Source organism: Rhinoraja longicauda, chromosome 27 (genome assembly GCF_053455715.1).
Source record: "Rhinoraja longicauda isolate Sanriku21f chromosome 27, sRhiLon1.1, whole genome shotgun sequence".
Lineage (NCBI taxonomy): Eukaryota > Metazoa > Chordata > Chondrichthyes > Rajiformes > Arhynchobatidae > Rhinoraja > Rhinoraja longicauda.
In genome coordinates this window covers 10977250-11000696 of record NC_135979.1, presented here as the reverse complement: position 1 = coordinate 11000696, position 23447 = coordinate 10977250, and the positions used below count along the sequence as shown (strand labels likewise).

The following is a 23447-nucleotide window of genomic DNA, read 5'->3' as shown; positions in this document are numbered from 1 at the left end:
CCAGGGCAGGAGCTTTAGTTTAGATACAGAGATACAGTGTTGAAACAGGCCCTTTGGCCCACCAGGCCTGTGGCGATCAGCAATCACTGGTACATTAGTTCTATCCTGCACACTAGGGGCAATTTAGAGAAGCCAATTGACTGATAAACCTGCACGTCTTTGGAGTGTGGAGGGGAAACCGGAGCATCCGGAGAAAACCCACACAGTCACAGGGAGAATGTACAAATTCCGCACAGACAGCACCTGAAGTCAGGATGGAACCCAGGTGTCTGGCGCTGCAAGGCAGTAACTCTACTGTTGCGCCATTGTGCTATCCTTTTAAAGGGAGAATTTAGCTAATAAGCAAAAGGTGGATATAAGCGAGGTAGGATTTATTGGCAGCAAACAGGTGGGGAGGGAAAGGTGGGCTGTGAGGAGACAAGTGGAGAACAAAAGGCGGCAGATTCTGGAATCAATAGAAAAGCAAGGTGAAGAATAGTGGCCCTACACTACCCAGTCATCGTACGAGGTGCTGTTCCTCCATTTGATTTTGACCTAACCCTAGCAGTAGAGGAGACCAAGGACAGACTATGGGAATTAAAGCAACTGAGAACTGGGAGATCAAGATTGCCACAGTGGACAGAGCTCGGGGACTCGGTAAAGTGGTCATCTCATCTACACTTGGGCTTATCAATGCAGAGGAAGCTACTTTGGAGGGCACTAAATGCAATAGACATAGTTGGAGGAGCAGGCAAGTCACTGCCTCATGCTGAGGGGATGTTTAGGTCTTTGGATGAATGTGTCAGAGGAGATGTAGTTAAGTGTTACATCTCCAATGGTTGCAGGTGGTGGAATGAGTGGACCATGGAGTTAAAGACAGAGTTGTGGGGAGGGGAAGATGTGACCAGTTGGGATCGTATTTTTTTTGCTACGGATTCCAGCATCTACAATCTCTTGTGCCTCGGTAATAATCCAGAGTATTAATTTACATGGGTACCTGTTTAGCCAGGAAAAAATAGCTTTGGTGATTTGAAGAAGGTCAATAACAGAGTAGAGAAGGTCTCCAGACGTTCTCTGGGCAGTGGGGGTGGCCTTCCTCCGACTGATAATGAAGGACTGCAGGGTTCCAGAGACTGCTCTCAGCTTCTCCATCAGAATCTTCAGATTCTCTGTCTCTAGGTCATAGGTCTGAAAGTGAAGACAAGATCATTGAGAAAGAACCCAACTGGGAAGACAGCCATGTTCAAACAAAGGATCAAATCAGACATTTTGAACACCCATATAATAAGCACACAATTTGTTCTCTTACAATTGTTAGACAATTCATTGGAGTTGTAGGAGCCATTTTGCAGTTATTAGTTATTTTTGCTTATTAATATCATTACCTTGTATTCTGCTGTAGTTTGGGCACTATAGAGTTAATGCAATGCTTACGTAGGGTTTGGGCGGAGCCAGAGTACGGGCAGTTGGGTACGTGCTGGCAGAGTGTGAGAGCTGGGAGGTGCTGACAGAGGGTCAGCTAGAAGCTCTGCCAAAAGATTTATCAGCCATGATGTAATCGCCTGTAAGCTTTATTAACAAGAAGATTAATACAAACTGTGTCGAAGTTATATCTGGCAATTTGTAACGATTGCATAGACTGTGGTAAAATATGGAATTTTACCTAGCAATTAATAACCAGTCGATGACAAGAGATATGCCAATATGTTTATTGCACCTTCAAATAAAGAAGACTAACTATTAAACGTCAAGGAGGATCTCTGTTATTATTGTTTGAGTCATTACGCTTATCGCTGACCCGGTCTATGCAAGTGGCAGCTTGGGAGCTAATTGATTTAGACGAGAAGTTGGCCGCTACAGGAGTGATGATCAAAATGTCAACATAACAACTCCAAATCATAAAAGCTACAAAATGCTGGAGTAACTGAGCGGATCAGGCAACATCCCTGGAGAACAAGGATAGGTGATGTTCAGGGTCAGGACCCTTCATCAGACTGATCTCAAGGTATGTCCACTTTGAAGACTCAAGGTGTGCCTACTTTGAAGATCCAGCTTTTTGTGTCTTTCCTTGGTAAACCAACATCTGCAATTCCAGGTTTCTACATTTTGACTGCTCCACTGCAAAATACCCTCAAGATATTTTTGAGGATGTAACATCTTCTAGAATTTTTTGAGGATGTAACAAGTAAAAGTGGATAAGGGAGAGCCAGCGGATGTAGGGTACCTGGACTTTCAGAAAGCCTTTGATAAGGTCCCACACAGGAGATTAGTGGGCAAAATTAGAGCACATGGTATTTGGGGTAGGGTATTGACATGGATAGAAAATTTGTTGGCCGACAGGAAACAAAGAGTAGGAATTAACAGTTCCCTTTCAGAATGGCAGGTAGTGAATAGTGGGGTGCCGCAAGGCTCAGTGCTGGGACTACAGCTATTCACAATATATATTAATGATTTAGATGAAGGGATTAAAAGTAACATTAGCAAATTTGCAGATGACACAAAGCTGGGTGGCAGAGTGAACTGTGAAGAGGATGCTATGAGGATGTAGGGTGACTTGGATAGGTTGGGTGAGTGGGCAGATGCAGTATAATGTCGATAAATGTGAAGTTATCCACTTTGGTGGCAAGAATAAGGCAGAATATTAGCTAAATGGTGTCAGATTAGGAAAAGGGAAAGTGCAACGAGACCTGGGTGCCCTTGTACATCAGTCACTGAAAGTAAGCATGCAGGTATAGCAGGCAGTGAAGAAAGCTAATGGCATGTTGGCCTTCATAATGAGAGGATTTGAGTATAGGAGCAAAGAGGTCCTTCTGAGGTTGTACAAGGCCCTGGTGAGACCACACCTGGAGTATTGTGTGCAGGTTTGGTCTCCTAATTTGAGGAAGGACATTCTTGCTTTTGAGGGAGTGCAGCGTAGGTTCATGGGGTTAATTCCCGGGATGCCAGGACTGTCATATGGTGAAAGAATGGAACGATTGGGCGTATACTCTAGAATTTAGAAGGATGAGAAAGGGTCTCATAGAAGCATATAAAATTATTAAGGGATTGGACAGGCTAGATGCAGGAAACATGTTCCCGATATTGGGGGAGTCCAGAACCAGGGGCCACAGTTTAAGAATAAGGAGTAGGCCATTTAGAACTGAGATGAGGAAAACATTTTCACCCAGAGAGTTGTGAATTTGTGGAATTCTCCGCCTCAGAAGGCAGTGCAGGCCGACTCACTGAATGCATTCAAAAGAGAGTTAGATAGAACTCTTAGGGCTAGTGGGATCAAGGGATATGGGGAGAAGGCAGGAACGGGGTGCTGCTTGTGGACGATCAACCATGATCACATTGAATGGCGGTGCTGGCGCGAAGGTCCGAATGGCCTACTCCTGCACCTATTTTCTATGTATCTATGTATGTATGTATGTATGTATGCCTACTTTAAAGAGGCAAACCATCTGAAGAAGAGTCCCGACCTGAAATGTTACCTATCCATGTTCTTCAGGGATATTGCCTGATCCAAAACCAAACTGGTTAACATGTAAACTCAGTAAAAGATCTAAAATAGATAAACTCAAAGTTTAACTGGAGCTAAAGTTTAAATAATATATATTCTTATCGCAGCTGCTGACAGCATGTCAGGAGTAACATCAATCTAAATGAAATGAACAAATCGAAGCTCTTCCTCCCACGTTGAATGAATTTTGGTTTCCTAAATCATTGACAAGCATGTCAGTGTTGATGCTTAATTCTGACACTTCATCAAAAGGGTGGAATTAAACCATCAATTCTGAACACTAACAGTTTTCTTATTCTTTGGGTGAATGACTGATTGATGGATTGATTGAAAGATATAGCATGGAAACAGGCCCTTCAGCCACCGAGTCCATGCTAACCACCATTCATACTAGTTCTATATTATTCTACTTCGTCATCCACTCCCTACACACTAGGGGTGATATATGTAGAGGCCAATGAACCAACCAACCCTCACGTCTTTGAGATATGGGAGGAAACCGGAGCAGCCAGGGAAACCCATGCGATCACAGGGAGAATGTGCAAATTCCACACAGACACAGGGTGGCAGCGATTTTGGGGAGAAGGCAGGAGAATGGGGTTGAAAGGGATCGATAGATCAGCCATGATTGAATGGCGGGATAACTCGATGACCAAATGGCCTCATTCTGCTCCTATCACATAAACAGACAGCACTAGAGGTCAGCATCAAGCCTGGGTCCTGGTGCTGTGCAGCAACAACACCATAGTGCTGCCCTCGTGCATGTGCTCAAGGTGAAATTTTATTCACTTTCCTCGTATAGGCAAGGACATTAGTGTAGGAAGAAACTGCAGATGCTGGTTTAAACCAAAGATAAGACACAAAATGCTGGCGTCGCTCAGCGACATCTCTGGATAGAAGGAATGGGTGACTTTTCGGGTCGAGACCCTTCTTCAAACTCAACTGGCGTTCAGACAGGCATTTCTTTAGTACATGCCTGTTGATGGAAACTGGAACATCAGCTCTTCAAGATGACTGATTTGAGGAGAGGAGAGACTGCAGATGTAAGACCTTTGAGAAACAATGCTGGAGGAACAATGCTGGATCAGGAGATATCTGTGGAGGGAATGTGTGTGTTATTAATTTGAGAGTGGCTTTGTACATTGAAACCATGTACCCCATGTCACCCATTTGAATAATTGATCTTTCTAGGTTGTATTTGAGTTTGGATCCAGTAGGCACAAAGTCGTGTTTGAACCTAAAACACAAACCAGGGCTCTCACCTCTAGTGCTAGCTGCACAGTTTGTTTCAGTCCCTTATGGTGGTTACAGGTTTGAGGAAGGAATTATCATGTCCTCAGCAAATCAGCAAAAACCAGGGGTTTCCCCTCACAGAATATAATCAATATTTTGAGAACTAACATAAAAAAAACGCTGGATATATTTGTACATCGAAAGTCTGTAAGAGTGAAGCATCAGGAAAAAAAGAGTTTAGGATCAGCAAAGATTACAATGGGTTTATTACATATTGAAAATTAGTTTGAACTGCTTGAGCACATCATAATTTAGTTGACAAAGTAACTCAGATGATTTACAATCTCGATCTAAACAAGGCCATACACGATTGTAGACCGGAGATTACCGTGATGCAGCTCAAGAGCATTTAATTGAGCTTAATAATTAACTGGCTGTGTCAGGGAATACAGCCATAAATTATATTGGAAAACAATAAGACGTGACCTGCAAATCAGCAGAGTTGTGACATATGGTTATCTACTGTCCAGTGTCTGCATCACAGATTTAAGGCAAGGATAAGGTGGCAGCTACAAGGCTAGGGCAACCAGAAATTAGGACATGGTTTTGAGAAGGGATGGAAGAAATTACTCTCCACATATACAATCAAATATTTTGAAATGTATAACAGAATGTCAAGATATTCTGGAAAGGGAAGTGAATAGCCAAGAAGATAAATCAATGGGTTCAGAACTCTTTTACTTGCTATTATAGCATGATGGAAAAATGTGATTGTTATTATGAGTGATTGATTCTGGGTGTTATGTATGATGTACATTAATAATGATTGGCTAATCTGGCACTCTGGTGTCGGGACAATAGCCTCCTCTTGAATGTCAGAAAAACTAAGGAGCTGATTGTGGACTTTAGAAGGGCTCAACATCCAAGGGCGTACACGCCACTGGAAATAAATGGGTCTACTGTGGATAGGGTGGGCAGCTTTAAATACCTGGGAGTCCACATCAAAGAGGATCTGACATGGACAACACACATTGCGGCACTGGCGGGTAAGGCAAGGCAGCGCCTTTACCACCTCAGACAGCTGAGGAAATTCAGAGTGTCTCTGAGGATCCTTCAATGCTTCTACTCTGGGGCTGTAGAGAGCATCCTGTCTGGCAACATCACAGTCTGGTTTGGGAACAGCTCTGCCCAGGACAGGAAGGCCCTGCAGAGAGTAGTGCGTTCGGCAGAATGTACCATGGGAACTACACTCGCCCCCCTGCAGAACCTATACATCAGGAGGTGCAGATCAAGAGCAAGTAAGATTATGAGGGACCCCTACCACCCCAGCAACGGATTGTTCCAGCTGCTACGGTCAGGCTGTGAAAACAGAGAGGATGAGACGGAGTTTCTTCCCACAGGCCATCAGGACTGTTAACTATTATAACTCCAGGGACTACATTTTCTTTTCTGTATGAATTTTAATTTATATGCTGTAATTGTAATTTTTTTTGCACAATCCGCAGGCATTGCCACTTTCATTTCACTGCACATCGTGTATGTGTATGTGACAAATAAACTTGACTTGACTTGAATATGAAACTGGGATGGAAAATAATTATGTTTGGCAGGTTGGAGGAATCAAATCAAGTCTAGTGCTAAGAAAGTCAAGGAAAAGGAAACACATGGTGGATTCTAAAGTAGAATGCAAACTAAATCCCAAAACAAATGTATTCTTTACACCAACAGATACTGTAAGTAGTTCCTCTATACCATAATGTGCACAGCCCAATCCACTTGGAAGATTAGAGATCAGCTTAATCACGATTGTCCATCAACCACTGGCAATTTGTGGATTTAGTGACCGACAGATATGAACATGTAACATTCTTAATTCAAGTCAGAATTCCCAGTAACAACATGCATAGAGTAGGTTGAGAACTTCCATTAGTGTGATTACAAGTGTGACACACAGGGCAATGTACTTTCCTTACCAGTGCACATAGCAGTTCCACTGCCTCCAGAATCAGCTCCTGGTGCCCAATTTGTTTCACGCCCAACTCCTCCAGGTTCTGCTGTGACAATCGCAAAAGTTGCTCCCCATTCACTTGCCATTGGTCAAATGGATACTTCTGCACATTTCTGTCCAGCCCTACGGAACACAATGAGAACAGAATCTAAATCAGACAGCCTAACAAGCCTGATTTCACATAACATAAACAAGTAATCAGCTCTCCCAACTACTCAGGAGGCAAGGATAGAACTTAGACAGTAGACACAAGGAACTGTAGATGCTGGAATCATGAGCAAAAAACACAAAGTGGTGGAGTAACTCAGTGGGTCCGGCAGCATCTGTGGAGGACGTGGATTGCGACGTTACAGATCGGGACCCTTCAAGGATAAAACCAGGCAGGTAATTGAATGACAGGGAGTTGCACAACATGTTTAGTCTCAAGTCTGTTGTCAGTTAGCTTAATACACATGCAACGTAAAACTGACAAGAGATTGATAACAGAAGACCCTTCAGCTGTTCCTCTTTCTACTGTTGGTACCTGGCCTGCTTAATGTTTTCAGCACTCTTTTTATTTCAGACTTTCAGCATCTGCATCTTAGAGTTTCGCACGTGCTCTGCCCACTTTGTGGTCCATGACAGCTGATCCTCAGTGCATGATAACCCTGCCTCTTCTAAATCCCCCTACCCCAAGTGCACAGGCCCACCTTCATCCAGTGTACAAACCCCACATTCAATGCACTCCAGGTCACTCTTGCCCATCCTCACTATGTAGGACAGCCCACCCTGTTCCTTTATGCTGTTGTGCCTCTCCCCAATTATTTACTCTGGAAATAAGCATCAGTACATGTGACAATCAATTGGATGCTCCAGCACCGAGATAGTTCCTTCGGTCCACTGACCATCAATCTCGCATTTGTTCTACATTATCCCACTTTTGCATTCACTCCCTGCACATCAGGGGCAATTTTACAAAGGCCAATTAGCCTACAAACAAGTCTTTGGGATGTGGGAGGAAACTGGAGCACCCAAAGGACACCCACGCATTCACAGGGAGAACGTGCAAACACCATATGGACAGTACCCGAGGCCAGGATCAAACCTGGGTGCTGTGAGGCAGCAGTTCTACCAGCTGCACTACAGTGCCGATCATGAACAGGCAAGGGCATTGCAGATTTAATTAGTCAGCAGGGTGTGACTTACCAGCACATCACAAGCTGCTCAACATGTCCATCCATCCTGCTGATGGCTTTACAGTTGAATAAGCAAGAAAGGCCGCTGGAAACCAGTGGATGTAGTGATATAAATTTAAATGCAATAAAATATCCCACAGAATTTGTCAAACAGTGAGGTACCAAGCACAGTTTAACTGCACAGAATCAACCATGGAATCATATGGCCATACTGCACAGAAGGCAGCCCTTTGGCCCATCAGGTCCATCCAGCCATCAAGTTCCCATCTAGACTAATCCCATGTAGCAGCACTTGGTCCCTACCCTTCAATGCTGTGACTCTGCAAGCGCGTGTCCGGATACTTCCTAATTGATAGGACAGCAGTAAAATCTCAGATAGTGGAACCACCACACCAACGTGACCGCGCCCTAGTTATGAAGCTATCTGGCTAATAATTAATGACAAAGGCCTGAGAGAAAAATAAAATAAAAGAGGGATAATATTAAAAAGTTTTGAAGTGCAGGTCAGAGCTGTTGCAGAGACTTAAACCCCACCAAAAAAAAGCAGATACTGGACATGCTCAAGAGACCAAGTTGTGTGGAAAGAGAAAAGAAATGTGTTACTGTCACAGGTGGTTATCCTTACAGAGAATGAGTGGAACTCTTTTCTTCCTGTCAGGGTATGAAAACAAAAGTGCATGAAACACATGAGACACAGTTGTGGCTCTGTCAACTATGGTAGAGAGGAAGCCCTGGATAGATCTACTGGGTCGTTCCAGCATTCTCCTTTTGGTATCAGGTTCAAGAAACTACATTAACATGCATTTCACATCTTTTTCCGTAGAAGGTAGCATATTCGAGAATCCCCACCATCTGGGCCATGGCCTCATTGCTACCATTGGGCAGGAGGTACAGAAGCTTTGGGTCCCACATCACCATATTCAGGAACAGCTATTTTCCTAAAACCATCAGGTCTTTAAACCACCTGCACAATCCTAATCCTATCTCAGCAATGGAACACATTACCTTTTGCACTAATGTGAATTTGTTTTTCTAGTTGTGTTTTCCACTTGTGTCTTGGGTTTTTTTCGCGGTCTTTTTATTTTCACTGTCTTATAAAATATGTAATTACGTATAATTTATTTTTGTGAGGTGTCCGAGCCCATGATGCTACTGTAAGCAAGATTTTCATCGTACCAATACTCTACTGTACTTGTGCATATGACAATCAACTTGACCTTTACATGTTCCTTCGTTTGTGTTCTCCCTTTTCTTAACAGCACATTAATCCATCAGCAAGTTGGTTCCATAAACAGTGGAATCACCTTGGTAACCCTGGCCTCACCCCACCAAAAATATTCTCTTTCGTGTTATGCAAATGTACACAATCATTGTCTCATTGGTTTCACATTTTCCTGGCTGCAATAAAGGGTTGACCCGAAACTACAATTTAATTTCTCTTTCCTCAAGATCAAGATGCTGACTTAACCACTGAGTGTTTCTAACATTTTCTCTTGTTATTGTGGAAAGATAACTTCATATGTGTGAAGTATATATATAAATAAATGTAGCTACTCAGACATGGTCAGTAATTTAATACTCAAATCAAGCTGTGGAATACGAGCAAGACAATCTGGTTCACCTGTGCTCGTGACTCCTTGTATTCAGCTCCAGGTGCTCTGGCTGGGTACTGATTAATACGAATCACTATTTTTGATAGAGAAAACTGTAACATTGGCTGATGGAACCACATTAGACCAGGCAACATTCCGTGTTCTAATACAATAGTCAGGAGGGAATAACAAGAAACATCCAGCCAGAATGAGTGCCAGGTAATGACCACCTTCAAAAAAGGGCCAATCTACCAACTTGCACTTGATGTCCAATGCCATGACCATCTACAAGAACCTCCACCATCAGCATGCTGAATGTCAGTATTGATCACAAGCTCAACTAGACAGTTGCTTGAATACCAGAAAACAGAGGCTAGATAATCTTGAGTAGATAACACCTGTAAAATATATACTTCAAATACTCGCTATCAATTTGACAGCAACCTCCCAAACCCTCAACCTTTACTACCAATGAGGAAAAGGAATTCAGGCGCAGGGGACAAAACCACTTGAATATTCCCATCTGAATCCTATATCAACTTGCCTTGAAAATATTTGACCAATCCTCATCACTACTGGTGGGTCGTTAGCCCTCCCATTTCCGTGCACTGCATTACCACTAAATTATTTGCTCACATCTGGCTCATTTGAAAGAATACCAACAGAGCCAAGCTGACATATAAATATTTATGATACAAGACTCCAGAGCAAACAATTTTCCAAGTCAGACAAAATGACTCTTTGCTAAGACATTCTCATAATCGAACTGATTCCCAGTGTTTCCAATGGGGTTAATTTTTAATTTAACAGCAGTCGTACATGCAATGAATTAGGACAATGTCAGGTGATTTACATCATGAACAACCAATATTGTTGGCACTGAAAAAAGGTTAACATTTTTCAGTTAAGCTGGGAAATACTATTTGCAAGTACTAGTCTGAAAACATGTAAGCAAGAATAAATCTTTCAGAGCAGTTAGTCAGTACATTAGATCAGGAATGGCATTTGCTCTCAGCTTCATGTAAGTTGTGCTCAATTTTTCGCATTACTGCTTTGTGTTGAATTATTTATCCCTCTAGAGTCCAATAAACAGTGGTACTAAATTCGCCTTTGTTTCAAGTAATCACGCTGCAACCTTTCCACAGCTCATTCTAAATCCAAACCCAGAGATCATGCATTTTCTCTTCTACTGGAGCCAGCCTACGGTTTCAGAATATTGATGCTGCTCAGCATTTCCCCCTATGTACTCCAAAAGTGTTACACATCATAGACAAAATGGAGCTCGTCTGGCTCTGTGTAGTCGATATTGTATATATGCCTTCAAAAGTGGTAACCCAGCTGTAAATTGCATTCCAAATGCCAAACATATGTTTAAAGATTATGCAGTCAATTTTCCAAAAGAATGCAGAGCGAAATTCCGTCACTATTGAAGAATGGAGGGGAATGCACATGTGGAAGACACACCTTTATGTATCCGAATCACATCCACAATGCAGACAGAAAGGTTAATGTCCTTTAATTATTGTTAACTGGGAGAGTAACCAGGATTACAAAGAGAACACATTTATTTATCAAAATAACACTTCATCCGCTTGCTATAGAGGAAGTGTTGGGAGTATATTTTTGGGGGGGAGGCACCTCCCGCAGCCGACCTCAAGGGTGTGGAAAGTAAACCCCCCCCCCCCCTCAGTTCCTCTCACTGGGCCATTTGTCCACCGTCTGCCGCCATCTCCGTCCACCCACACTCCGATTCCGGATCCACGGGCCGAGCAGGGGCCGGGGTTGGCAGCCTACCCTCCTTGAGTGAGCTGGGCCTGCAGTTGGCTTTTCCTCCAGTGTCCACCGTCGACCCCACGCCCAGTTTCCCACCGCCGGTCTGCTTACGGCTCGCGGTCCGTTTCCCTCCTTTCCAGTGCGAGCAGAGGCTGTGCTCAGCGGCAACTTCCCCGTGCCTGCTCTCGTTACCGCGGCTCACCGGGAGGCAACCCTTCAATACTTCAACCATTGTATGCTGTCAATGTTGTAAATTAATGTTTAGTGCATCGCACACAATGCTAATTAAGAGATATCCCTTGTCCTAGATGTTATTACTCTTGCTCAATGCATCCAGATAAGTAGGAAGTATACTACCATGCTCATATCTTGTCCGCAGTAAATGGTGGAAAGGTTCTGGAGAGTCAAGAGGCATGTTATGCTTTGAGTCAAGAGGCATGTTATGCTTTGCAGAAAACCTAGGTTCTGATATGGTCTTGCCACAACAGCATTTATGTGGTTAATCCAGTCATATTTTTGATCAGGTACATAATGGTGTGCAATACAGTAAAAGTAACAACATTGAATTTTGAATGTTAATACAAGGTTAGATCTTTTTTTCTGGAGATGAGCTCTACTTGATGTTTTTAGCTGCGAGCATTGAAGCACGTGACCTTAATGCAAAGCAAACACAAATCTTTGGTCCCATTACTTTAGCAATTTCCAATGCAAATTCTAGCACCGCACACTGTGAATCAAATTATCACAGAATGGCTTTTGTGGATCATGAAGTCCTCAAAAAGATTCTGAGAAGAATCACATACTTTCATTTTCTGGCTCAATGTGTGTATCTGCAGCTTTGTTCTTGTGTAACTGTTCTATATTCGAATTGAAAGAAATTGATAGATTTAACAGCACAAACTCCAGGTCACAATTTAGGATGACTTCCAGAGAATGGCTAAAATTCTGAAGGCCGACTGAAGGGTAACAATGCAATCCCTGTTCAACGCCAAGGACCAAGTCATTTGAAGGTACTCTGGGATTCCAGCAATTAACATGAATAATTAAAAGTTTATCTTAACAGTATATTAGTTTGGTGACTGTTGGTTTTATGACTAATTTCAAGTTGTGAATAGCACAAGAATTTTGGTCTAACTTGTACAAACCTGCCCATGCAGTGAATATTTTCCGCATCCCTCCTCTGTTCTCCAGCATTTTAACAGCAAGACTTACTTCAGTTGACTGCTGTTGTAATTTATCAAATAATTCTCGTAGTCTTTGCTATTAGCGCAGCAGAGAAGACTACACAAAGGAAAATCCCAACTCATAACACAATGTACTATTTGATAACTATATTAGGCCATGTTTGAATGTTTATTTTGCCACTAGTAAGAGCTTTTAAATACAATTAATAAGTAAACAATCACTTCATGCCAGAATCCTTACACAATGACTTTGATGGATACATGAAACATTTACACCTTAATGCTTATGTTTGCATAGGCCAAACTCCTAAATTCTGCTGGATTTGGCAGCTCCTCTGTTGCCATTCACAAAAATATCCCAGCAATTAGCTTAACCTCTTTGCTTCAAATGGTAAAGTTTTCTGAAGAATTGAAGCGAGTGGTGAGAAGGAAGCACTCTGCAGACAGCATGTGTGAAATTCCTTTTAATTAAGCATGAGCTGAATGTAAATAGCCATGGTGAAGTGCTGAAGGGTGGCTAATGTTGTGCCTCCATTTAAGAAAGGCTGCAAGGGAACTACAGCCTTATCATGGAGGTGGGCAAGTTGTCAGAAGGGACTCTGAGAGAAAGGATATACATCCATTTGGAAAAGCAAGGACTGATTAGGCATTGTAAGCATGGGAAATTATGTGTCATGAATTTGATTGTATTTTTTGAGAGGTGACCAAGTGATTGATGAGGGTAAAGTGGTGGATATTTTCTACATGAACATTGACAAGGCACCACATGGTAGACTGGTCTGGAACATTAGATCAGATGGCATCCAGGCAGAGCCGGCCAATTAAATACAACATTGGCTTGAAAGTAGGATACAGAAAGTGGTGGTATAAGATTAGTTTCCCAGACTGGAGGTCTGTAACAAGTACCCTGCCACAGGGATCAATGCTTGATCCACTATTGTTCGTTATTTACATTAACAATTTGGTTGTCCAAAGTGGAGATGTTTCTTAACTTCCTATCTGCAGCAATTCAAGATAACTGACTGCCACCTCGAGGAGCACTTGGGGATAGGCAATAAATGTTGGCCTTGTCATGGCACTCGGATCCTGAAAGTTAATAAACAAATAATAGTTGTGTTCAGTTTCACTTCTCCAAATAGTGGAGCAGTGCGTTTCATAAATAAAATCATTAGACATAGGAGTGGAATTAGGCCATTTGGTCCATCGAGTCTGCTCTGCCATTCGATGATGCCTATCTATTGCTCCCTCTCAACCCCATTCCCCTGCCTTCTCCCTGTAACCCTTACTGATCAACAGACAATCAGTCTCCGCTTTAAAAATACCCAATGACTTGGCTTCCACCACCAACTGTGGCAGTGCGTTCCGCAGGATCACCACTCTCTGGGTCTGGTTTCTGTGTGTAGCAAAGCTTCTGCCATTCATCTGACAAAATAGTAGCGAGTACTGTAATGTTTTTTGGTGTGCAGGTGCAAGGCAGTGATGCTTAACAATATATAGACCCTAAGGTCTCCATTGGCATTTTGAGCATCGCCGTTGACCATGAGCCCAAGGTATCCACTAGTTGAAACAATTAAGTGCAAGTATGTGCCATATTCTGTTTTTTTCTGTAACCAGTGGCTTGACATGATTTCCATCAACTACAAGGAACAAACAGATCAGTAAGATGATGGAATATTCCCACCCACTTGGATGAATACATATCTAATCTCGCCCTAAACATTAGGATGCTACAGGGACTTTCCTGGCCTTGACCCCCCATTAATTTTTAAAAAAATTTTTTCCATTCTCTCCCCAGATGCTGCCTGACCTGCTGAGTTCCTCCAACACTTTGCTTTGCTCAAGATTCCAGTGTCTGCAATTTCTTGTGTCTCCCACTCAAAATTCTCCAGCACAGATCAGCCTGCTTGAAGGCCACCTGCTCAATCTATCTAACCAGACTATGCACTAAGGCAACAGACTTTACCATCTCTATGGTACATTGTGGCAATTTACCAAAACTGCTTTAACAGTACGTCACGCACCTCTGCCACCTGGAAGCCATACCCTCAGGAATGATATGTCTTTTTTTATAGAGTTCCTTCTGTGGTTTAGAGAAGAAATGTTTCATTGTAATGGAGGGTGTGTTGAAGTAACTGTCAACCATTGAGGAGATAGATCAGAGGTTAAGTCAGTCATCATCATGAAAGTAAATCAATGTGACTAGTTACACAGTATGTTCATTATGGACTGTGGTTGTGACAGGAAAGGACAGCATTTTATTGCCCATTCCTAAATGTCTTTGAATAGGTAATCTTTACCTTCTTGAAGCAATATAAGTCTTATGATGAATGTTCTTCAACAGGACCGATAGGTTGGGTGGTCTAGTGTTTTGACGCAACGACAATAAACGAATGTTGATTATGTTTGTGAATGTGTTGTGTAACGCCAAGAGAGTCAAGAATGTTTAATTGTTGTATGTACAAACTACAAAACTGAAATTCTTGCTTGCGGCAGCATAACAGGCCTGTAAACATAACAGGCTCATGGTAACATATAATAAACAAAAATATCAATAAATTAATAATACCCCCAAATATACGTGTAAAAATGCCCAAAGTTCTTAGCGCAACCAAAGTCCATGATTCATACTTTAGTTAGTGTTTTGTGGTGTTCAAGAGCCTGATGGTTGTTGGGAAGAAGCTATTCTTGAATATGGTGGTCACAGACTCCTGGACTTTCTTCCCAATGGTAGGAATGAAATGAAGTCAGGGTGGTGTGAATCTTTGAAACCACTCCTTCTCTAGATCCCTTTGGTGGTGGGGAGGGGGGCGGTCAGTACTCATGACAGATCAGCTGACATCCACCTCTTTTTTTGGAATCTCCTCATTCCTGGGCATTTCAGTTGCAGAACCAAGCCGTGATGTAACCAGTCAATATGTACTCTACCGTACACTTGTGGAAGTTCAGGACAATATTCTTGGAGGGGATCTTGCAGGTAATGCCAATCCCCAAAACATATTTCTAGGGGTCGCATAGGCTTGAGGTTGGAGGTTTCTGTCAAAGATAACTGTGAGTGATGAGATTCACTCAATCACTGTGCAGTTCTGAGGAATAGACAATAGGTGCAGGAGGAGGCCATTCGGCCCTTCGAGCCAGCACCGCCATTCAATGTGATCATGGCTGATCATTCTCAATCAGTACCCCGTTCCTGCCTTCTCCCCATATCCCCTGACTCCGCTATCCTTAAGAGCTCTATCTAGCTCTCTCTTGAATGCATTCAGAGAATTGGCCTCCACTGCCTTCTGAGGCAGAGAATTCCACAGATTCACAACTCTCTGACTGAAAGGGTTGCCAGCCTGAAACAATAGCTGGTTTCTCTTTCTACAGATAATTATATTGGTGGGTGGGGTTGCTTTGTCCTGGGCTTTCTCTGGGAAGTTGTGGCTGAAAATGATGGATGGTACTGGGGAGTCAGGAGGCAGGCACGTGCTGCAGAATACTTGCCTTTGAACCTGTGCTCAGCATAATGCAGTTGGGCTAGCTGATTGATATGGACTGGTAGGAAGTAGGAGGACCATAGGTGATGGAGAAGGACTGCAGAAATAGTAATGTACCAGGGGAAAGAATGGAGGTACATTTCAATAGGTTTTATGTGGAAAATGGGTATTTTTACAATGATCACTTTATTCTCAAAATAAGATAGGAAATAGATGGTTAAGCCTGGCAAATTATTCATGGTGACCATGGGTTTGAATGCAGGGAATGTGGGTTTTAACAATTTCTGTGGAGAATCAGGTTTGAAGAATACAATTCCTCCTGCTCTAAAATTGTTTCTATTCTCTGTCTTCACAAGGATGCTGATTTCCCAAGGATTCTATAAAGTTCACTGTGTCTGTAAGAGTAGAGTTTTATTGGTATTTGAAAATGAAATATTTCTTCCTTTTACTCCTTAACCCCCTTTACTGCAAGAATTCTTCATGGCCTATCCAACTGTGTCCATTCAATTGCTTGGAGATGCAAAATTGTGTGCACATTTGAAGATAATTGGTCTATATTCTGCACCATGCTATCATCCCCAAGGTTCAGAGAGTTTGCTATACTGTAGAATATATAATCTGCCAAGCCTTTCAGGCAGAATGTGTGCAAACATCAGAATATAGATAGAGGGAGATCTATCCATCAGTCTGAAGAAAGGTCTCGACACGAAACGTCACCCATTCTTTCTCTCCAGAGATGCTGCCTGACCCGCTGAGTTACTCCAGCATTTTGTGATACCTTCGATAGTGGATTGAGAAGGTGGTTAATTACATGTACAATGGGATCTCGTTGAACTGTGCCGAGGAATGGTAGATGGAGTTTAATTCAGATAAATGCAAGGTGTTGTATTTTGCAAGGAAAAGAACTTGCACAGAAAACGGAATGGTCCTGCAGAGTGTTGTAGGAGAGGCCTAGGGTGCCAGTACATATTTCCTTGAAGGTAATGACATAGGTGGACATGGTGGTGAAACACTTGCCTTCTACATGCAGGGTAGCGAGGTGGACATGGTGGTGACACACTTGCCTTCTACATGCAGGGTAGCGAGTACAGGAGTTGGGAGAAGTGGTTACAGCCATACAAGATGTTGGCAAGGCCACATTCAGAGTACTGTCTACAGTTCAGGTTGCCCTGCTCCTGGAGGGATGTCACTAACCTGGAAAAGGTGCACAAAAAGAGGGAATGTTGCTGGATCTGTGGATTAAGTTAGAAGAGGAGTCTGGATCATTTTACCCCTGGAGTGTAGGCCGGGGGTGTGGCCTTACAGTTGTGTATAAATTCACGAGAGGCAGAGAGAGTCTTTTCTCCAGGGTCGAGGAGTTTAAGGCATCTGCAGTTATTTTCCTTCTCAATCCACGAGACCACTCGTGCCATCTTAAAAATTTACTAATCATGCCAGCGATATTCTCCCAGTGGATGAAAGCCTGTTTTTTGAAGCTGTTGAAAGCTGGCTAAGCTGGTGATTGGCCTCCAACTTCGGCCCTTTTATTCTATGCAAGATACAATAAGCAAGTTTGTTATCTCGACTGAGCATGTATTTTTGTGAATTTTTGGTGAATTTGTACAAGACTACGATGATTTTGTAGGTTTTATTGCTTTTTTGCTTCGTTGATACAGGAAGGGTCTCGACCTGAAACATCAGCCATTCCTTCTCTCCAGAGATGCTGCCTGTCCTGGTAAGTTACTCCAGCATTTTGTGTCTACCAGGTGATAATATAGGGAGGGTTTGATCAGACAAACCGCTCCGCTGGATGCTGACCTCTGCAACTGTCTAATCGCTGCACGAACAGCAGCTATGATACAAAGCTGGGTGGTAGTGTGAACTGTGAGGAAGATGCTATGAGGTTGCAGGGTGACTTGGACAGGTTGTGTGAGTGGGTGGATGCATGGCAGATGCAGTTTAATGTGGATAAGTGTGAGGTTATTCACTTTGGTGGTAAGAATAGGAAGGCAGATTATTATCTGAATGGTGTCAAGTTAGGAAAAGGGGACTTACAACAAGATCTGGGTGTCCTAGTGCATCAGTCACTGAAAGGAAGCATGCAGGTACAGCAGGCAGTGAAGAAAGCCAATGGAATGTTGGCCTTCATAACAAGAGGAGGTGAGTATAGGAGCAAACAGGTCCTTCTGCAGTTGTACAGGGCCCTAGTGAGACCGCACCTGGAGTACTGTGTGCAGTTTTGGGCTCCAAATTTGAGGAAGGATATTCTTGCTGTTGAGGGCGCGCAGCGTAGGTTTACTAGGTTAATTCCTGGAATGGCGGGACTGTCGTATGTTGAAAGACTGGAGCAACTAGGCTTGTATACACTGGAATTTAGAAGGATGAGAGGGGATCTTATCGAAACATATAAGATTATTAAGGGGTTGGACACTTTAGAGGCAGGAAACATGTTCCCAATGTTGGGGGAATCCAGAACCAGGGGCCACAGTTTAAGAATAAGGGGTAGGCCATTTAGAATGGAGATGAGGAAAAACTTTTTCAGTCAGAGAGTTGTAAATCTGTGGAATTCTCTGCCTCAGAAGGCAGTGGAGGCCAATTATCTGAATGCATTCAAGAGAGCTCTTAAGGATAGCGGAGTGAGGGGGTATGGGGAGAAGGCAGGAACAGGGTACTGATTGAGAATGATCAGCCATGATCACATTGAATGGTGGTGCTGGCTCGAAGGGCCAAATGGCCTACTCCTGCACCTATTGTCTATTGTTCAAGTTTACCGTGGTCATCCATTGACATTCCGGACTGTAGCCACCGCCCGCACAAAGCAGCATTTCATTCACTCAAATGTTGGTTTTTCTTTTGCATCGCCGACAATCCGGAAAACCAAGAATAACTCATGGTTTGGGAAGTGCAACGTATTCCCGCTTGAGGAGCAGCTGCGGTACAAGGTACAATGCAAACGAAAACCGTAACGATATCGCTCACTCACCGAAGCATAACGCAATAAAACCTACAAAATCATCGTAGTCTTGTACAAATTAACCATAAATACATCTAATTAATATTTTTTAAAGTAGTATTTTCTTACCTCTACAAAGCAAAGCTGGAAAATACGGATGAAACGCAGATCTGTATACAAGCAGCAGATCAGCCAGCGAGAATGTTTTGCCCCTGCGACCTATGACCATGCTCAGTCGAGATACCGAACTCGCTTATTTCAGTCAATGGAAAGACACCTTTGTTTCCTGTGACTTCAGTTTTACTCAGGCTCCTTGACATCATAAGGACAAACACTGTCTAAACATCAAGATGAATCACTTTCCTTTCACTTGTAGAATTCAGCTCCTTTGTGCTTATTTGGATCAAGCCATTAAATGAATTATTGAGCCAAACGATCTTGGCAAAGTGCAAAATGAGCAAATTATTACTAAACATTACATAGACCAATGCAGTACAGGAACAGCCCCTTCGGCCCTCAATGTCCACACCAAACATGTGGCTACAATCTCTCTGCTGATGATTGACTAGCAGGTTGTGATTGGGTTCATCCTTCCTTATGGCCACATTAACGTTTAGCCTTTCAACACTACCTGTTGATCAGAATTAGTTTATCAACTAAACTTTCTTCCAACCATACATCTATTGGTGACAAACGCATCGGATTCTGAGCACCAAAAACACAAAACAGATTGACCCACAGATTTTGTTGGTTCAAAGCCAATACTAATCATGAACCTTCAGTGAAAAAAGCCACAGAATGCTGGAGTAACTCCACGGATCAGGCAGCATCTCTGGAGAACATGGATAGGTCATAAGTGAAAGGAGCAGAATTAGGCCATTCAATAGACAATAGGTGCAGGAGTAGGCCATTCGGCCCTTCGAGCCATTCAATGTGATCATGGCTGATCATTCCCAATCAGTACCCCATTCCTGCCCTCTCCCCATACCTCCTGACTCCGCTATCATTAAGAGCTCTATCATTCGGCCCATCAAGTCTACTCCACCATTCAATCATGGCTGATCCATCTCTCCCTCCTAACCACATTCTCCTACCATCTCCCCACAACCCCGGACACCCATACGAATCAAGACTCTATCTTTCTCTGTCTTTAAAATATCCATTGACTTGGCCTCGACAGCCTCCTGTGGCAAAGAAATCCACAGATTCACCACCCTCTGACTAAGGTTTCAGGTTAGGATCCTTCTTCAGACTGAACGTTAAGTGGCTGCTTTGTTACACAAAGGACTGTAAATAGATGCCACAACTGTGACTGGAATCTTGATGGAAGTTAATTCCAGAGACAGTAGGTTTGGGATATCCACATCGTACACTGAACATTGAGTTCTTGTTCCACGTTTAATTTTTCTCCAACCCAGAGGGTGAAAGTGACTTCAAAGACAACATCCGATCTGGTCTGGGGCCAGATGAAGTACTATGCTTTTCTGTACTAGATGGGTGGCACTACCACCACCAGTTCCTTGCTCAATGTGGGGCCTATTTGTCAAGTGAAACCCAAAGGCAGCCGGAGGAAGAGGAATTAGTACATGGACATTCAATGCTGGTCAAGGTGAACCATTTCCTTTGGACAGAATGTGGCGGGTTTTGCTTTATTATTATAAACATGTGCAAGTGTAGCAATACACAACACGAACATTCCAAACTTGGAGGTTTGCTAAATAAGAAAGGCTCAGGTTACAGACCAGCGGGGAGAGTCTGTGGAATTCTCTGCCACAGAAGGTAGTTGAGGCCAGTTCATTGGCGATATTTAAGAGGGAGTTAGATGTGGCCCTTGTGACTAAAGGGATCAGGGGGGTATGGAGAGAAGGCAGGTACAGGTTACTGAGCTGGATGATCATCCCTGATCATATTGAATGGCGGTGCAGGCTCGAAGGGCCGAATGGCCTACTCCTGCACCTATTTTCTATGTTTTCTATGTTTCTATGAGACAAGGACACGATCTACCCAACATTGCATTTGCAAATCGCTTTACCGTCCTTTCCGAGGGAGCGCCCACCGGGATGAACAAAATACAACAGATCGCATTCCTTAAAAGAGAAGTATTTGGTGAAAGAACTCGCCCACTTCCCCCTCATTCGTCCCTCCCTCTCTGCAGGTCCCGGTCTCCCTCACCTTGCAACCACAGGGACACCCTTCGCGGGCTCCAGCTGTTGATCGGTTCCATCTCGCTGTAGTCCTGTAGAGTCGGTGGGGAGAGCCCGGTGCCGTGGGCGACAGGTTGCCGACTTGCCCGAACTCCTGGTGACTCTACCCCCCAAAAACTTCAGCCTCTTCCGCCGCTCGTCACGAACAGGTAGGCGGCCGCGGTTCCCACATTGGTCGCTGCCAGTGCCAATCTTGGTCAGCCAAGGTGTGCCCTGTCGATCCCGAGGGAGAAGGAAGTGTCCGTGACAGCCAGACTGAGACTCACTGAAGCCAACGCCAAGGCTCTACATTGCAGGGTCTTTCAGCTGCTGGACATTGAGGGGCAGAGACCGCCCCCGTGGACACCCCTGAAACATATAAGAAGGGTCTCGACCCGAAACGTCACCCATTCCTTCTCTCCCGAGATGCTGCCTGACCTGCTGAGTTACTCCAGCATTTTGTGAATAAATACCTTCGATTTGTACCAGCATCTGCAGTTATCTTCTTATACTAAAGATTATTAAGGGATTGGGCACGTTAGAGGCAGGAAACATGTTCCCAATGTTGGGGGAGTCCAGAACCAGGGGCCACAGTTTAAGAATAAGGGGTAGGCCATTTAGAACTGAGATGAGGAAAAACGCTTTCAGTCAGAGAGTTGTGAATCTGTGGAATTAATTTTCTGCCTCAGAAGGCAGTGGAGGCCAATTCTCTGAAGGCATTCAAGAGAGAGCTAGATAGAGCTCTTAAGGATAGCGGAGTCAGGGGGTATGGGGAGAAGGCAGGAACGGGGTACTGATTGAGAATGATCAGCCATGATCACATTGAATGGTGGTGCTGGCTCGAAGGGCTGAATGGCCTCCTCCTGCACCTATTGTCTATTGAAAGGAGGGGAGGGATAACACCTGAGGGTGCCACATAAGTGGGTCTGAAGAAGGGTTTCGACCCGAAACGTCACCCATTTCTTCTCTTCAGAGAAGCTGCCTTACACAGCATTTTTCTGTCTACCTTCACATGAGTGACAAGGTTGTTTTATCCAAAGGTGTGTTGAATATGTAGAGACACTGAGAATATATGTGGAATTTTTGTACGTTTTGTTTTATATGTATTTATTATTCTGAATAAAGTTTTATTTTTGAAAATTAAAAATCAGATGCACAGGGAAAAGCACATCAAGAGAAAATGAGAAACAAAGGGAGGAAGAAACAGGAGTGACGGTCAGAGAGGGCAATAGAGAAAGATCAAAGAGTGATGACCTTCAATGATTGAGCAGTAGTGCCAAAAGAAGGCATGCCTGTTATCCAGAGATATTTGTCCTATTTCGGATGATTGGATGAAAATTAATTTGGTGTTCCACAGAAAGTGGGAAGAATCCACTCTCAGTGCATCCCATAGTCTTGGAGAAAATTCAACATGAAACCGAATGTAGGACAATAACTGCAGGTGCTGGTACAAATCGAAGGTATCACAAAATGCTGGAGTAACTCAGCAGGTCAGGCAGCATGTAGGAGAGAAGGAATGGGTGATGTTTCGGGTCGAGACCCTTCTTCAGACTGAGGAAGGATCTCGACCCGAAACGTCACCCATTCCAACTCTCCGAGTTCCTGTCTGACCTGCTGAGTTACTCCAGCATTTTGTGATACCTTCGATGAAACCGAGTGCAATACTATGAAGATCAAAGGTTGGTTCACGGAAATTATTAGAAGAATTTGCCTTCAATTACTAGTTAGAGGGCAGAGCTATCTCTTTCCACGGATGCTCTCTGACCTGCTGTGTTTTCTGCAATTTCACTTTTTATCTCAGCTTTTCAGCGTCTGCAATTTTCTTTTAATTTTCATTTAGCATCAAATGAAAACCACCCAGAAGCCCATCCTCACAGTCATGTGTTCTTAGACGGTAAAAAAGAGAACCATTGTCGGGTTACCAAAGAAGAAGAGGAAATGTCAGAATTATAGGTCAAAGCTTTAAGCAGAGTGCCACAGAGTTAAGCGATGTACCCGTTATTTATATGAATATGCAGGAAATGAAGGGATATGGATCGTGTTTAGTTTAATTTAGCATCATGTTTGGCACAGAAGGACCTGTTCCTGTGCTGCACTGGAAACATAGAAGCAGGCCATTCAATGTGATCATAACTGACCATCCACAATCAGTACCCCGTTCCTGCCTTCTCCCCATATTCCTTGATTCCACTGGCCCTAAGAGCTCCATCTAATTTTCGTTTTGAATGCATCCAGTGAATTGGCCTCCACTGCCTTCTAGGGCAGAGAATTCCACAAATTCACAACTCTCTGGGTGAAAATGTTTTTCCTCATCTCAGTTCTAAATGGCCTACCCCTTATTCTTAAACTGTGGTCCCTGGTTCTAGATTCCCCCAACATGATCACTTCCTCTGATTAGATGTTGATACAC

The 23447-nt window shown here is 43.4% G+C and overlaps 1 protein-coding gene across 2 annotated transcripts in view; it reads right to left on the bottom strand.

Annotated features, from left to right (window-relative positions):
• Positions 1-23447, bottom strand: part of cnksr1 (connector enhancer of kinase suppressor of Ras 1) — a 77324-nt gene that overhangs the window by 46254 nt on the left and 7623 nt on the right. The window contains exons 1-3 of one of the 2 annotated variants that reach the window (XM_078422988.1): positions 21027-21186; positions 6688-6845; positions 977-1167 (exon numbers count right to left, since the gene is read on the bottom strand). In XM_078422988.1, the coding sequence (XP_078279114.1) occupies positions 977-1167; positions 6688-6845; positions 21027-21078 (401 nt within the window). In that variant the 5' untranslated portion in view covers positions 21079-21186. Of the gene's footprint in view, positions 1-976; positions 1168-6687; positions 6846-21026; positions 21187-23447 lie in introns of those variants that run through there. The other variant, XM_078422989.1, reaches the window with a different exon arrangement.